The sequence below is a fragment of the Dendrobates tinctorius genome, unplaced genomic scaffold, assembly GCF_039654945.1.
Source record: "Dendrobates tinctorius isolate UK_male_01 unplaced genomic scaffold, ASM3965494v1 ptg000058l, whole genome shotgun sequence".
Lineage (NCBI taxonomy): Eukaryota > Metazoa > Chordata > Amphibia > Anura > Dendrobatidae > Dendrobates > Dendrobates tinctorius.
In genome coordinates, this window is record NW_027361726.1 from 16986177 (window position 1) to 17002868 (window position 16692).

At 48.2% G+C, this 16692-nt stretch overlaps 1 protein-coding gene, 1 long non-coding RNA gene and 1 other non-coding gene across 3 annotated transcripts; 2 read left to right on the forward strand and 1 right to left on the reverse strand.

Moving 5' to 3' along the window:
* Window positions 1-231: 231 nt before the first annotated feature.
* Window positions 232-6374, reverse strand: GLRX5 (glutaredoxin 5). Its single transcript, XM_073578050.1, has 2 exons — window positions 6072-6374; window positions 232-658 (listed from the first exon to the last, which is right to left on the reverse strand). Exons 1-2 carry the CDS (start codon window positions 6322-6324, stop codon window positions 480-482), a joined length of 432 nt encoding a protein of 143 aa, XP_073434151.1. The 5' UTR covers window positions 6325-6374; the 3' UTR covers window positions 232-479.
* Window positions 6375-6563: 189 nt separating this feature from the next.
* Window positions 6564-9777, forward strand: LOC141092129 (uncharacterized). The gene is made up of 2 exons (XR_012232692.1): window positions 6564-6609; window positions 8268-9777. It is a non-coding gene; the product is annotated as an uncharacterized lncRNA (long non-coding RNA).
* Window positions 6660-6912, forward strand: LOC141092243 (small Cajal body-specific RNA 13). Its single transcript, XR_012232729.1, has one exon.
* Window positions 9778-16692: the final 6915 nt, after the last annotated feature.

Sequence of the window (16692 nt, forward strand, 5' to 3'; positions counted from 1 at the left end):
TAATCACTCGCTCCAGAGTTGGTCTTTTAGGTCACCCAGTGGCCCCCGCTCCCTCTCTCTGCTCTTCTTGGAGTCCAATCACAGTGAGACCCCCCTTACACCCTGACCATAAAGGATTAACTCTTTCAGTAAAATGTGCAATAAAACAATGGGAGGAGGTAGCATAGTGAATTCAGTGTGGGAAGAAGGGACACGACAACGTCTGTAGACACGACACAGGACGGCTGCGGATAATTCTAGATAATTATACTTTAATTGCATCTAGTGCACTCCTTACATCCCCTCCGGTCAGTATCCAGACATTCCTTCTCTACAGATAAAGCATGGACCTGCCCTGTAAGAATGTGAGCTTTGTCTCCTGCTGACTCCACGGCTGAACAGTTCATAAAACATAAGGCTTCTCCGATGCGGACGGGACAGGTCGCCTCCTCAGGGGAGGGTCCATATAAATAGTTCACAGCGCAGGCGGAGCTCCCCCATTACTTCTTTTCTTGGCTCGGCTCTGCGTCTAATAGTGCGGAGCGGATCCCCAGCTTCTTCAGCTCCTCCACCAGGTCTCCACTCTGGTGCATCTGTAGGAGGATGTCGCAGCCCCCCACAAATTCTCCGTTCAGGAACACCTGTGGGATGGTGGGCCAGTTGGAGTAATTCTTCACCCCTGTGACAGAAAGAAGAAGAGGTTCATCTTACAAATTCCATATTAAAAAGGTCTGCAAATCCAAAACGCTAAGGCAATCTATTGTTCTCTATCAGCCACAGCAGGTAATGCCTCCCAGACCCCATAGCTCTACACTCTTATAGCTCATCCCCCTTTCCAGGAAGCATTGCACTAAATCCATGGTGGGCACAATAGCAACATGTGCAGCGTTATAGTACCAGCACTGCAGCTCTGTGAGATCAGCAGCACAATAAAGCTAAGCCAAGATCTGGAAGCAATGATTGATTGCATTCACTGACAGCAAGCAGAGATCTGGAAAATGAGTCGTTGAAAGACTCAGTACAGAAATATAATGATTTAATTGCATCTCAGCTGCTGAACGTAGAACGCCAAGTCCGCTGGTGGTGGTAAAGGAGTGCTGAAATGTGAGGGAAACTCGTGCTCAGCCACGTGTCAGCTGCGTCACAGGAAGCCCACCCTTACAAACATTGGTGGTATGATTATCAGTACAAATGACTGAACACCTCTTTTTCAAAAGGGAGATTTATAGGTTATGTCCCCTTTAAGGACAATCTGTGTTGTTACATTGTATCATGTGAACCCATTCAGTGTTACATGGAGACAAGTAGGAGAATGTCAAGGGCAGAGGCAAGGGGACACCTCCCAAAAAGAGGATCAGAGCCATGGAAATATTACCACATATTATCCATTCAGTGCAAGCACCTAATTAGTAACATTAACTGTCAGGATATTTACAGCAACAAGCGCAAAACGTAGCAAATGAGAAACAACCCCTACAAATACAGGCAAAAAAAAAGAGGAGGACTCTGCTCAGGACCCCCATATACAGGTCAGAAAAGGGAAGCAACCCCTACAAATACAGGCAGAAGAGAGGGAGACTCTGCTCAGGACCCCGTATACAGGTCAGAAAAGGGAAACAACCCCTACAAATACAGGCAGAAGAGAGGGAGACTCTGCTCAGGACCCCCGTATACAGGTCAGAAAAGGGAAACAACCCCTACAAATACAGGCAGAAGAGAGGAGGACTCTGCTCAGGACCCCCATATACAGGTCAGAAAAGGGAAACAACCCCTACAAATACAGGTAGAAAAGAGGGAGACTCTGCTTGGGACCCCCGTATACAGGTCAGAAAAGGAAAACAACCCCTACAAATACAGGCAGAAGAGAGGGAGACTCTGCTTGGGACCCCCGTATACAGGTCAGAAAAGGAAAACAACCCCTACAAATACAGGCAGAAGAGAGGGAGACTCTGCTTGGGACCCCCGTATACAGGTCAGAAAACTGAAACAACCCCTACAAATACAGGCAGAAGAAAGGAGGACTCTGCTCAGGACCCCCATATACAGGTCAGAAAAGGGAAACAACCCCTACAAATACAGGCAGAAGAAAGGAGGACTCTGCTTGGGAACCCCGTATACAGGTCAGAAAACGGAAACAACCCCTACAAATACAGGCAGAAGAGAGGGAGACTCTGCTTGGGACCCCCGTATACCGGTCAGAAAAGGAAAACAACCCCTACAAATACAGGCAGAAGAGAGGGAGACTCTGCTTGGGACCCCCGTATACCGGTCAGAAAAGGAAAACAACCCCTACAAATACAGGCAGAAGAGAGGGAGACTCTGCTTGGGACCCCCGTATACCGGTCAGAAAACGGAAACAACCCCTACAAATACAGGCAGAAGAGAGGGAGACTCTGCTTGGGACCCCCGTATACCGGTCAGAAAAGGAAAACAACCCCTACAAATACAGGCAGAAGAGAGGGAGACTCTGCTTGGGACCCCCGTATACAGGTCAGAAAAGGAAAGCAACCCCTACAAATACAGGCAGAAGAAAGGAGGACTCTGCTCAGGACCCCCATATACAGGTCAGAAAAGGGAAACAACCCCTACAAATACAGGCACTGGAGAAGAGAACCCAGCTTAGTACCCCCCAGGTAAGGGACAGAAAAGAGTAAAAACCCTTACAAATATGGAATCCGGAGAAGAGGACTCTGGTCGGGACCCCTGGAAACAGGCCTGAAAAAAGGAAAAACAACCTCTACAAATATGGACAGCAGTGAGGATAACTTTCCAGCACTGACCACGTGGGGGGAGGGCACCTTTTAGCTCTGTCAGTGATAAAGTTGCACAATCACCATTATTTTCAGATCTGGGAGATTAGGAGCTGTTGGCACTGCACAAGTTACAGACAACACTACATCTCATGGCTATTGCTCCCTGATATCAGACACTTTAAGGCCCCCATACACATTGGACTAATGTTGGAAGACCCAGCTGATGTTGACGGGTCTGATGTGTATGGGCGATTGATATCAGCCCCACTTATAATGCTTCTGCACTGAGAACTCCAGGGATTCCTGTACATTAGCGAGTTGCTTTTCTGGAGATATGATGGTCACAACAATCCTCATTATGGGCAGACCCAGGCTAAAGGTGCCCAGTAGGCCACAGTCAGCCATAGAGATGGAAACATCCTGCTCATGTGGCCACCCTCTGCACATCTTAATTTCATGGGTTGCTGCATCTTTGGGATAGAGATGAAAGCGGAGGCCGACGGCTGCTCCTCCACCAATGAGCCGGTGTCTGAGAGCTCAGCAGGCTCAACGGTGTCACCAAACTGCGCCGGCATCATTGTGCGGGGTCAGTGCACTGCAAAGACCAGGGTTAGGGGAATAGTCTGTTAGTGGTGGGCACAGTGACCTTCACCTTGTGTTGGGAGCTGTTGCCGACTATACAAGGACTAAACAGGAGCTATACAATTTATAAGAAGCTGCACATTATATGGTTATATAACACCGCAGCGTCGGCCCCTGGAGGAACTGCACATAATGCGGAGGCCACAGTGGAAAATACAGGCGCCATACACAAACACAGCGCCCCCCCCCCACATACACAGGTACACAACCCCACACACACAGACCCCCTCCCCCGCACACAGGTACACACCCCCCACACACAGGCCCCCTCCCCGCACACAGGTACCCACCCCACAAATACACACACAGGCCCCCTCCCCCCACATACACAGGTACCCACCCCACAAAAACACAGCTCCCCCCCAAATACACAGGTACACAATCCCACACACACAGACCCCCTCCCCCGCACACAAGTACACACCCCACACACAGACCCCCTCCCCCGCACACAGGTACCCACCCCACAAATACACACACAGGCCCCCTCCCCCACCACACTTATATACAGTACAGACCAAAAGTTTGGACACACCTTCTCATTCAAAGAGTTTTCTTTATTTTCATGACTATGAAAATTGTAGATTCACTCTGAAGGCATCAAAACTATGAATTAACACAAGTGGAATTATATAATTAACAAAAAAGTGTGAAACAACTGAAAATATGTCTGATATTCTAGGTTCTTCAAAGTAGCCACCTTTTGCTTTGATTACTGCTTTGCACACTCTTGACCACTGGAAATGGTCTTCCAACAGTCTTGAATGAGTTCCCAGAGATGCTTAGCACTTGTTGGCCCTTTTGCCTTCACTCTGCGGTCCAGCTCACCCCAAACCATCTCGATTGGGTTCAGGTCTGGTGACTGTGGAGGCCAGGTCATCTGGCGTAGCACCCCATCACTCTCCTTCTTGGCCAACTAGCCCTTACACAGCCTGGAGGTTTGTTTGGGGTCATTGTCCTGTTGAAAAATAAATGATGGTCCAACTAAACGCAAACCGGATGAAATAGCATGCCGCTGCAAGATGCTGTGGTAGCCATGCTGGTTCAGTATGCCTTCAATTTTGCATTAATCCCCAACAGTGTCACCAGCAAAGCACCCCCACACCATCACACCTCCTCCTCCATGCTTCACGGTGGGAACCAGGCATGTAGAGTCAATCCGTTCACCTTTTCTGCGTCGCACAAAGACATGGTGGTTGGAACCAAAGATCTCAAATTTGGACTCCTCAGAACAAAGCACAGATTTCCACTGGTCTAATGTCCATTCCTTGTGTTCTTTAGCCCAAACAAGTCTCTTCTGCTTGTTGCCTGTCCTTAGCAGTGGTTTCCTAGCAGCTATTTTACCATGAAGGCCTGCTGCACAAAGTCTCCTCTTAACAGTTGTTGTAGAGATGTGTCTGCTGCTAGAACTCTGTGTGGCATTGACCTGGTCTCTAATCTGAGCTGCTGTTAACCTGCGATTTCTGAGGCTGGTGACTCGGATGAACTTATCCTCCGCAGCAGAGGTGACTCTTGGTCTTCCTTTCCTGGAGCGGGCCTCATGAGACAGTTTCTGTGTAGCGCTTGACGGTTTTTGCCACTGCACTTGGGGACACTTTCAAAGTTTTCCCAATTTTTCAGACTGACTGACCTTCATTTCTTAAAAGTAATGATGGCCACTCGCTTTTCTTTACTCAGCTGCTTTTTTCTTGCCATAATACAAATTCTAACAGTCTATTCAGTAGGACTATCACCTGTGTATCCACCAGACTTCTGCACAACACAACTGATGGTCCCAACCCCATTTATAAAGGGCCTGTCCCACTAAACAAAATCGCTAGCAATATCGCTAGCAATATCGCTATAACGTCACTGATTTTGAGACGTTATAGCGATATTGCTAGCGATATCGCTGTGTCTGATACTTACCTCCAACCGCTCCCCCGCTGGTTATCGCTGATCGCGCAAGAACGTCCTGGACTGTTTCTCGTCGTCGGCTTCCTGCTGGGCTTCCTGCTGTGCGCCGGCGAGCGACGCGGGCGGGAGGACGTCAGGATCGCCTCGTCTGACAGGTAAGTAGCGACCCCCGACCCCTGCGATGTCGCTAGTGAGATCTGCCTGTGTGGCAGCTCACTAGCGACCACTTAGCGATGCACCAGCGATCCTGACCATGTCATATCGCTGGTCGGGATCGCTGGTGCATCGCTAAGTGTGACAGTACCTTAAGGCAAGAAATCCCACTTATTAAACCTGACAGGGCACACCTGTGAAGTGAAAACCATTTCCGGTGACTACCTCTTGAAGCTCATCAAGAGAATGCCAAGAGTGTGCAAAGCAGAAATCAAAGCAATAGGTGGCTACTTTGAAGAACCTAGAATATAAGACATATTTTCAGTTGTTTCACACTTTTTTGTTAATTATATAATTCCACATGTGTTAATTCATAGTTTTGATGCCTTCAGAGTGAATCTACAATTTTTATAGTCATGAAAATAAAGAAAACTCTTTGAATGACAAGGTGTGTCCAAACTTTTGGTCTGTACTGACCAATATATATCATATATATATAGGATATATAGTGTGTGTGTATATATATATATATATATATATATATACATACACACACACATATACACAGGCCCCTCCCCTACACACAATCACCCCCAGTCAGGCCCTCCCCCGCGCACACAATGTACACACTGAGCCTCCAGCACTCACCCTGCCTCAGGTCCTGGTCCTCCAGCACGTTATAGGCCGCGTACTCGTCCACCCCGTGCATCCGCAGGATCTGCACCACCGCGTTACTGAAGCCGCACAGGGGCTGCGCCGGGGAGCCCTTCATGAACACCACTACCTTGTCCTTCTTCACCAGCCCCTCCAGGTGCTCCCGGGAGACGCTGCTGTCGCTGAGCAGGCGGCGGACCACGGAGCTCCGGAGGGCAGCGGACACTCGGGACACGCACCAGCTCATGACTGACACCTACACACGTCACTCACACGCGACAACCTCTCGCCAAAACTTTCTGACCCAATGGGGCTTCCGTTACCACATAACCACGCCCACCGTATCATCTTCATTGAGCGAAAGCATCTCGAGCGTGTATTGGACACAGCATGTGTCTGTTACTATAAAGAACCAATAAGTGACCGTGACGTCATGTGAAGGGCGGGGTTCACAGAAGACGTCTTGTACGCGCGTCCTGCTGCCTCAGTCAGTTCAGTAGCAGTCTGGGTGCCATGATGGTGAGGGAGCACGGTGAGTGCGGGTGTGCCGCCATCTTGGTGGAGGCTGTGTGGTTTCCGTGCGTTGCAGCATCCTCTCCGGTCTCGCGCTCATTGTACTCGAGGCCTTCGGAGCTGCATAGAGCAACATGTGAGGAGGCCGAGACACCCAGGCGGGAGAGGCCGGCGGTGCGCTATGCTCCTCACACAGCAGCGTCTGTGGCCACGGAGGTAATGACGAGCTGTGTTATTATCTATCCGCCGACAGACAGAGCAACGCAGCCAGATGTTATTTACAGGGCGAGGAGGCCTGCTAAACACTGACCCTGCGACACCGTCACACTTGTCTGACTCTGACCCTGCGTCGCTCATGGTATATGTGCGCGCGCCCCTGAGCCTGCGTCGCTCACGGTGTAGGTGCGCGCGCGCCCCTGAGCCTGCGTCGCTCACGGTGTAGGTGCGCGCGCGCCCCTGAGCCTGCGTCGCTCACGGTGTAGGTGCGCGCGCGCCCCTGAGCCTGCGTCGCTCACGGTGTAGGTGCGCGCGCGCCCCTGAGCCTGCGTCGCTCACGGTGTAGGTGCGCGCGCGCCCCTGAGCCTGCGTCGCTCACGGTGTAGGTGCGCGCGCGCCCCTGAGCCTGCGTCGCTCACGGTGTAGGTGCGCGCGCGCCCCTGAGCCTGCGTCGCTCACGGTGTAGGTGCGCGCGCGCGCCCCTGAGCCTGCGTCGCTCACGGTGTAGGTGCGCGCGCCCCTGAGCCTGCGTCGCTCACGGTGTAGGTGCGCGCGCGCGCGCCCCTGAGCCTGCGTCGCTCACGGTGTAGGTGCGCGCGCGCGCGCCCCTGAGCCTGCGTCGCTCACGGTGTAGGTGCGCGCGCGCGCGCCCCTGAGCCTGCGTCGCTCACGGTGTAGGTGCGCGCGCGCGCGCCCCTGAGCCTGCGTCGCTCACGGTGTAGGTGCGCGCGCGCGCGCCCCTGAGCCTGCGTCGCTCACGGTGTAGGTGCGCGCGCGCGCCCCTGAGCCTGCGGCAATTATCCTGTCGTCTATGCCACCAGTGTGTATGTAATACTGCCCCTGTGACACGTCCTGCCATCTACACTGCCACGTGTGTGTAATACTGCAGCAGCAGTCTAATTGATGCCTGTATTATTGATGTATTAAAGGGAACCTGACACCAGCGTTTTACTATCACAGAAACTATCACCACCTTTTTCTGCTGTTCTGCATTTTATAAATGATTACATTGCCTGCCGCGTCCCCTGTACAGGCTGCTCCGGGCCGGTGGGCGTCCTCCTTGTGGCGTCTGTTCCTCCTCTCTGCCAGTAATAGCCATCCTCAGTCCACATCAGTCAGGGCCGATGTGTGGCACCATTACACTTTGTTCTGCCCTACTGCAGACATGCGCATTGAAGTCCTTTTGCTCTGTTTTGGCTTTGACCAGAGTAGGGCAGAGCAAAGTGCGCTGGTGCCACACATCGTCCACATCAGTCAGGGCTAGTGAATGGCATTTACTGGCAGAGAGGAGGAACAGACGCCACAAGGATGCCCACCGGCCGAAGCAGCCTGTACAGGGGACTCGGGAGGCAATGTATTTTATGAAATGCAAAAAGGTGTCATGTTCCTTTAAATGCAAATGTGTAATGCTGTTATATGTTGTTACTATGTATGACTACTGACAGTCATTTTCTATTACAGGAATCCAGGATGCCACAAATGCAAGAAAAAAATAGTGCGTGCAGCTCTGGAGTATAATACAGAATGTAATTCAGAATCAGTAATGTGTGTACACAGTGACTGCACCAGCAGAATAGTGAGTGCAGCTCTGGAGTATAATACAGGATGTAACTCAGGATCAGTAATGTATGTATACAGTGACTGCACCAGCAGAATAGTGAGCGCAGCTCTGGAGTATAATACAGGATGTAACCCCGGATCAGTAATGTAATGTACAGTATGTATACAGTGACTGCACCAGCAGAATAGTGAGCACAGCTCTGGAGTATAGCACAGGATGTAACTCAGGATCAGTAATGTATGTACACAGTGACTGCACCAGCAGAATAGTGAGCGCAGCTCTGGAGTATAATACAGGATGTAACCCCGGATCAGTAATGTAATGTACAGTATGTATACAGTGACTGCACCAGCAGAATAGTGAGCACAGCTCTGGAGTATAGCACAGGATGTAACTCAGGATCAGTAATGTATGTACACAGTGACTGCACCAGCAGAATAGTGAGCGCAGCTCTGGAGTATAATACAGGATGTAACTCAGGATCAGTAATGTATGTACACAGTGACTGCACCAGCAGAATAGTGAGCACAGCTCTGGAGTATAGCACAGGATGTAACTCAGGATCAGTAATGTATGTACACAGTGACTGCACCAGCAGAATAGTGAGCGCAGCTCTGGAGTATAATACAGGATGTAACTCAGGATCAGTAATGTATGTACACAGTGACTGCACCAGCAGAATAGTGAGCGCAGCTCTGGAGTATAATACAGGATGTAACTCAGGATCAGTAATGTATGTACACAGTGACTGCACCAGCAGAATAGTGAGCACAGCTCTGGAGTATAGCACAGGATGTAACTCAGGATCAGTAATGTATGTACACAGTGACTGCACCAGCAGAATAGTGAGCGCAGCTCTGGAGTATAATACAGGATGTAACTCAGGATCAGTAATGTATGTACACAGTGACTGCACCAGCAGAATAGTGAGCACAGCTCTGGAGTATAATACAGGATGTAACTCAGGATCAGTAATGTATGTACACAGCGACTGCACCAGCAGAATAGTGAGTGCAGCTCTGGAGTATAATACAGGATGTAACTCAGGATCAGTAATGTAATGTATGTACACAGTGACTGCACCAGTAGAATAGTGAGTGCAACTCTGGAGTATAATACAGGATGTAACTCAGGATCAGTAATGTAATGTATGTACACAGTGACTGCACCAGCAGAATAGTGAGTGCAGCTCTGGAGTATAATACAAGATGTAACTCAGGATCAGTAATGTAATGTATGTACACAGTGACTGTACCAGCAGAATAGTGAGTGCAACTCTGGAGTATAATACAGGATGTAACTCAGGATCAGTAATGTATGTACACAGTGACTGTACCAGCAGAATAGTGAGTGCAACTCTGGAGTAATCTTTTGTATTCAGACTAAAATAAACTTCACATTTCCCATCTCGTTTTCTGTGTGACTGGGGGTTTGTCGTCTCTTGTGTTTGATCTTTTTCATGGTTTGGGATCAGATTGACTTTACAGCAGTGCCGCCCTCAGACTGATCAGTGGGTATCATGTTGCTGGCGGATGGCGTTACACGACTACTTGGATTACATTCAGTTTAGTGCTGTACCTTTGGATAACAGTGGTGCTATTTCTCCAGGGAATCTTAACCTTATGTTACCTCTGTGTGGGTATGGAAAGTATTCAGACCCCTTTACATTTTTTACTCTGTTTCATTGCAGCCATTGGGTAAATTCAAAAAGGGGTTTTTTTTTCCTCATTAATGTACACTCTGCACACCATCTAGACTGAAAAAAAACAAATGTAGAAATTTTTGCAAATTTATTAAAATAGAGACTGAAATATCACATGGTCAGAAGTATTCAGCCCCTTTGCTCAGACACTCATATTTAAGTCACATGCTGTCCAATTCCTTGTGATCCTCGAGATGTTTCTACTCCTTCAATGGAGTCCAGCTGTGTTTAATTAACCCCTTTCTGACCTTGGAAGGGATAGTCCAAGGTCAGATCCCCCGCTTTGATGAGGGCTCCGGCGGTGAGCACGCATCAAAGCCGGACAATAGACGCAGGTGGAATTGCGATCCACCCGTGCCTATTAACTAGTTAAATGCCGCTGTCAAACGACGCCGACCCCAGTCACGTGATTGGGGGTCAACGATGCATTGGCTTAACTACCAGAGGTCTCCTAGAGATCTCTATGGTGGTTGATGCCAGATTGGTAAGAGCGCCACCCAGTGGTCGGTACTCATAGAAATGCTGTAATTCTGCTACATATAGGCAATCTGCTCATCGCCTATATGTAGCAGAGCCGAGCAAGTTGTGGATGCTTCTAGCCTCCCATGGAGACTATTGAAGCATGACAAAAGTAAAAAAAAAAAAATTGTAAGAATATAAAAGTATATATCACCCCCCTTTTGCCCCATTCAAAATTAAACAATAAAAAAAATCACATCCACATATTGAGTATCACAGAGTTCAGAATCACCCGATCTATCAAAAAAAAAAAAAAAAAAGGAGTAGCAAATCAGGTTAAACAGCGTAGCGTGAAAAAAATCAAAACTCCAGAATTACAGGTTTTTGGTCACCGGGACATATTGCATTAAAATGCAATAACTAGCGATCAAAAGATTGTATCTGCACATAAATGGTATACTTAAAATCGTCAGCTCAGCACGCAAAAAATAAGCCATCGCCCAATCCCGGGTCGTGGAAAATGGCATAATTTTTTTTTTTTTTAGCAGACATTTGGAATTTTTTTTTCACCACTTAGATGAAAATGAACCTAGACATGTTTGGTGTCTATGAACTTGTAATGACCTGGAGAATCACAAGAGCAGGTCAGTTTTAGCATTTAGTGAACCTAGTGAAAACAACAAACAACGTGTGAGATATTTTGAGTACGTGACCTGCTAAAACCAAAGATGTCTTTCAAAAGTACAAATTGTCATGCGAAAAGTAAGCCCTCACATGGCCATATAGATGGAAAAATAAAAAAGTTATGGCTCTGGGAAGAAGGGGAGCAAAAAACCGAAAACTGGGGTTAAACCAATAGGACTTGATTTGGAAAGGCACACACCTGTCTATATAAGACCTCACAGTGCATGTCAGACCAAATGAGAATCATGAGGTCAAAGGAACTGCCCAAGGAGCTCAGAGACAGAACTGTGGCACACATCTAGCCAAGGTTACAAAATAATTTCTGCATTACTCAAGGTTCCTAAGAGCACAGTGACCTCCATAATCCTTAAATGGAAGAAGTTTGGGACCACCAGAAGTCTTCCTAAACCTGGCCGTCCAGTCAAACTGAGCAATCGTGGGAGAAGAGCCTTGGTGAGAGCGGTGAAGAAGAACACCAAGATCACTCTGGCTGAGCTCCACAGATGCAGTAGGGAGATGGGAGAAAGTTCTACAAAGTCGACTATCACTGCAGCTCTCCATCAGTCGAGCCTTTATGGCAGAGTGGCCCGAGGAAGCCTCTCCTCAGTGCAAGACATATGAAAGTCTGCACAGAATTTGCTAAAAAAAAAACACATGAAGGACTCCCAGACTATGAGAAATAAGATTCTCTGGTCTGATAAGACAAAGATAGAACTTTCTGGTGATAATTCTAAGCGGTATGTGTGGAGAAAACCAGGCACTGCTCATCACCTGCCCAGTACTATCCCAACAGTGAAACATAGTGGTGGCAGCATCATGCTATGGGGGTGTTTCTCAGCTGCAGGGACAGGATGACTGGTTGCAATTGAAGGAAACATGAATGCGGCCAAGTACAGAGATATCCTGGATGAAAACCTTCCAGAATGCTCCTGACCTCAGACTTGGCCGAAGGTTCACCTTCCAGCAAGACAACGACCCTAGGCACACAGCTAAAATAACAGAGGAGTGGCTTCAGAACAACTCTGTAACCATTCTTGACTGGCCCAGCCAGAGCCGTGACCTAAACCCAGTTGAGCATCTCTGGAGAGACCTGAAAATGGCTGTCCACCAACATTCACCATCCAACCTGACGGAACTGGAGAGGATCTGCAAGGAAGAATGGCAGAGGATCCCCAAATCCAGGTGTGAAAAACTTGTTGCATCATTCCCAAGAAGACTCATGGCTGTAGTAGCTCAAGAGGGTGCTTCTACTCAATACTGAGCAAAGGTCTGAATACTTATGACCATGTCATATTTCAGTTTTTCTTTTTTAATAAATTTGCAAAAATTTCTACATTTCTGTTTTTCAGACAAGATGGGGTGCAGAGTGTACACTAATGAGAAAAAAAATGAACGTTTTTGAATTTACCAAATGGCTGCAATGAAACAAAGAGTGAAAAATTTAAAGGGGAATGGAATACTTTCCATACCCACTGTACCTATCATATTGGTGCTGTGTGTTCCTACTACGATAGAAGGTAGCTATCGCTTTAACCTCTTAGATGCTGCGGTACATAATTTGTGTGGCATCTTGAGGTTCGGTACAGAGGAGACCCTAGTGGGGGTGGGTGGGATATGACAAGTCAGTGAGAAAATTGAGTCATTTATGCACCCATTTCTTGCCCTTATTTGATGGTAGGACACTACACCCATATGAAATACTGTCTAATCTTTCAGCCTGTTAGTATGTCACAGGTCTGCAGTGCTGACAGCCTTTACTAACATCCCTGTGTGTGGATATCCTCGCCCTATTAATACTCCACAACTGACCTGTGTGACAGACCTGAGCTGTTTCCTGATTGAGTTTTTAGGTGTTTTTTTTTTCTGCCCCCTGCTAGCAGTAATCCGTATATTCAACTGTGGTCTGAGCAGCTTTATGCATCGACCACCAGGTGGCGCTGTATGACTGCTACGCATGCATTATTGGAAAGGTAACTAGTCGCTGACCTGCTACACTATGGTAGGTCAGGAGCGGGCACACTTGAGAAGTGGGAGGTTGCAGCTGAGCCCACTGGGGACCTTGTTGGGTGAGCTGGAATACTGGTTTTGGGGCTGATAGTTTGCTACAGTGTATCAGGGCATAGATTTGTGCTTGTGATATTTGCACCATGCACAGAATTATCTGAATTATAACAAAGCCTCAGTTTAGAGCATGACCAAAGTAATATTCCTCATTCATTGACAGCTAGCAATTATCTTGAAATGCAAACAAAGTAAGGAAAAAAAAAAAAAAGGGAAATCTTCTGTGATGAGTCTCATTACATATGGCTGTCTCGCCGTAATATTCATGGGCCCGGATCCTGAGGAGAAGAAATCTGTTATCTGCCACACTCGTCACATTCACCCTGTATTTGTTTGGAGTTGGATCATATGGTCTTGTTCCTGTGTTTATACGGCAGCTGTCATCATTGTCTATCAGCTTAAGTATCAGCGGTCACCCAGCTTTTCAAGAGTCCTGACGATCTGCAGCTCCTTCATCTTTTACTCCATCCGTGTTCTGCTGTGATCTGCAATTTGTCTGGGTCACTGAAGAAATTTCCCCTCGGTCGGTGTACGCCAAAAACGCTGAAATATATTTTTGGTCTCCTTAGAGATTGCTTTACACTGCAGCTTTTCTTTTTCTGTCTGGCTGTGGTGAAGAAGCACAAGCTTTGTAGAAAGTTACCACAGGGAGAGAGGATCAAGAACTGTGAGCGGCCCAAACATTGATGCAAAAGTAATATCCAGGAAGTGCCGCGCTAATCCAAGGAGGGGTATCAATGAGGAGGTGGCAACAACAATGAGTAGGGGCAACAACGAGTAGGGGCATTAACGAGGAGGAGGCAACAACAATGAGGAGGGGCAATAACGAGGAGGAGGCAACAACAATGAGGAGGAGGCAACAACAATGAGGAGGGGCAATAACGAGGAGGAGGCAACAACAATGAGGAGGGGCAACAACAAGGAGGATGGGCATTATCGAGGAGGCAACAACAACAACAATGAGTAGGGGCAACAACAAGGAGGATGGGCATCAACAATGAGGAGGAAACAATGATGAGGGTCATCAACAACAAGGAGGAGGCGTCAACAATGAGGAGGGGCATAAATGAGGAGGAAGCAACAGCAATGTGAGGGGCAACAACAATGAGGAAGGGCATCAACAATGAGGAGGCATCAGCAAAGAGGAGGAGGCAACAAGAATGAGGAGTCAACAGCAACGAGGAGGAGGCAACAACAATGTGGAGGGGTATCACCAAGGAGGAGGCAACTCAGAAGAGATGGATTGTAAGGAGCCAGTCAGCAAAAGTCACTTTACATTTTTATATATTGCATGTAAAAACATGTGAGCACATCTTCAGCATTTGGTCTGTATTCTACATCAGTATTTGTAAGCCAAAACCAGCAGTGGGTACAACAGAAACTCATCACCACGTCTGCATGTTTCACCCACTACTAGTTCTGGCTTACAAATACTGATCGTGGCCTAAATTATAATTTAAAAAAACTTTCTAGGTAAAGCCGCTGTAATACAAAGGGTGTGCGCGGTAGACAAATTCCCCGTGAAAGTCGCCACAAGCTCCCGGCTTCCTAGCGGCACTCCGTCACTCCACAGCACACTACTAAGAGACTGTGCAGGTGACTCATCTCTTATTGCTGGAGACTGGAGTTGTCACTTATCAGCTGTCATCATGGTCGCTAGCGCTTCACTGTCCATGACCGTTCTGCTCTGATCGGGGTGAGAAGACTGATCAGAGCAGAGACCAGTGATAATCATAGAGACAGAGCTGCAGCAGGAAAAAACTTCTGACAAAGTAGTTCTACGTCCCTGGACCTATAACCGCTCCTGATTTTACTGCCCCGGCAGGTGCATTAGGCCTCTTTCACACTTCCGTTTTTTACAATCAGTCACAATCCGCCAGGTTTTGAAAAAAAACGGATCCTCAATTTTTTTTGGAGGATCCGTTTTTTTCCCATTGACTTGCATTAATGGCGGATTGTGACGGATTGCTGTCCGTTGCATCCGTTTTTTGTGAGGATCCGCCAAAAGTTGCTGTCCGTCACCATCCTCAAAAATTTCAAAACGGAGCTTGTAACGTTTTTTTCTCTGGCGGATCATGCAAACACTGATTTAACCCGAATTTCTCTCTCTCTCTCTCCCCCCTCCCCCCTCCCCCGGCCAGCGATTCCTTTAAATTTCTTCATTTTCAGGATCCGTCTGAAAACGGATCCTGTGCCATCCGTTCACATCAGTTTAGAACGGATCCACTTGTCTGCCTTTTTGGCGGATTATAACTGATGCAAAAAACTGAAGTGTGAAAGAGGCCTTAGTAGTGTGTGGTGCAGGGGATCAATGAGGAGCCGTACCGTCCACAAGAAGAAAGAGCATTTCTAGTGATAATGAGCGAGCATGCTTGGATAAGGTGTTATCTGCGCATGCTCGAGTGTTATCAGAGCGTCTTCTGATTGAGTCCCTGCGGCTGCTTGTCTCGTGGCTGTTCAACATCTGCAACCCATGCAGGGATTACCTAGCAAACAGGAAATCCCTGCATGTGTTGCAGCTGTCTAACAGCCACGAGACAAGCAGCCGCAGGGACTCAACCATATTAGAGCACGCCGAAGACTCCGCACACGGGCGTGCTCGCTCGTCGCTAATAGTGATATATTTGGAGTATAAAGACAAGGATTTTGCTACATACTGACTGTAAGCCCGGTAAATACACACTAGCACAGACTTGTAAGTATACGTTGCTGTGAGGTCTCACGTGGAGCGCCTCTTGGGTCAGTTTCAATCATGAGCTTTCAATAAATTAGTAAAGCGCCACTCCAGCAGTTTTCTATTTCACCATGAAGTGGTGGTGAATGGAGTGCACTTTCCCTGCCCTATAGTAATATACTTACCCGCCGCCGTCTCCCGCTCTTCCCAAGGTCGCTCCGCCATTCTTTGATCGCAGCTTCTGCCCAGAAGTCGGAGGTAACGATCACAAGCTCCCACTGTCAGTCTGAGGGTATGGTTCAAAATGATTCAAATTCAAAATAACAAACCGCCCGCGTGCTGCAGGGAAGAATGTGCATGGCTCAGACCAGAAGACGCCTCCAGGATTTCTCCCATGGTGGGCGCCTCTGCCATGGTTTGCCCAGGGGCCATTGCAGGGTTCCCACCACCCTAGAAACGGTGACACCCGATACAGCCTGAGCGCCGGGCGTTTATGGCCTTGTTATTTATAGAGAGCAACACACTCCAGATGAAGCCACTGGGGAGGCTGGCAGAGCGCCAGGGCTCATTGTAGACTGGCAGCTGTCCGTGCCATCCATAGCCTCACCTGCACTGTGCCCCTGGCCTCCAGCTCACCAGGGCACTCCTGGCCATCAGCCTTCTGGACCGTTCACCAAATGCAAACTTTCTGCCCCAATCACAGCACTTTTAAAGGGGTGGTCCTTCTGTGGATAGATCTCATGGA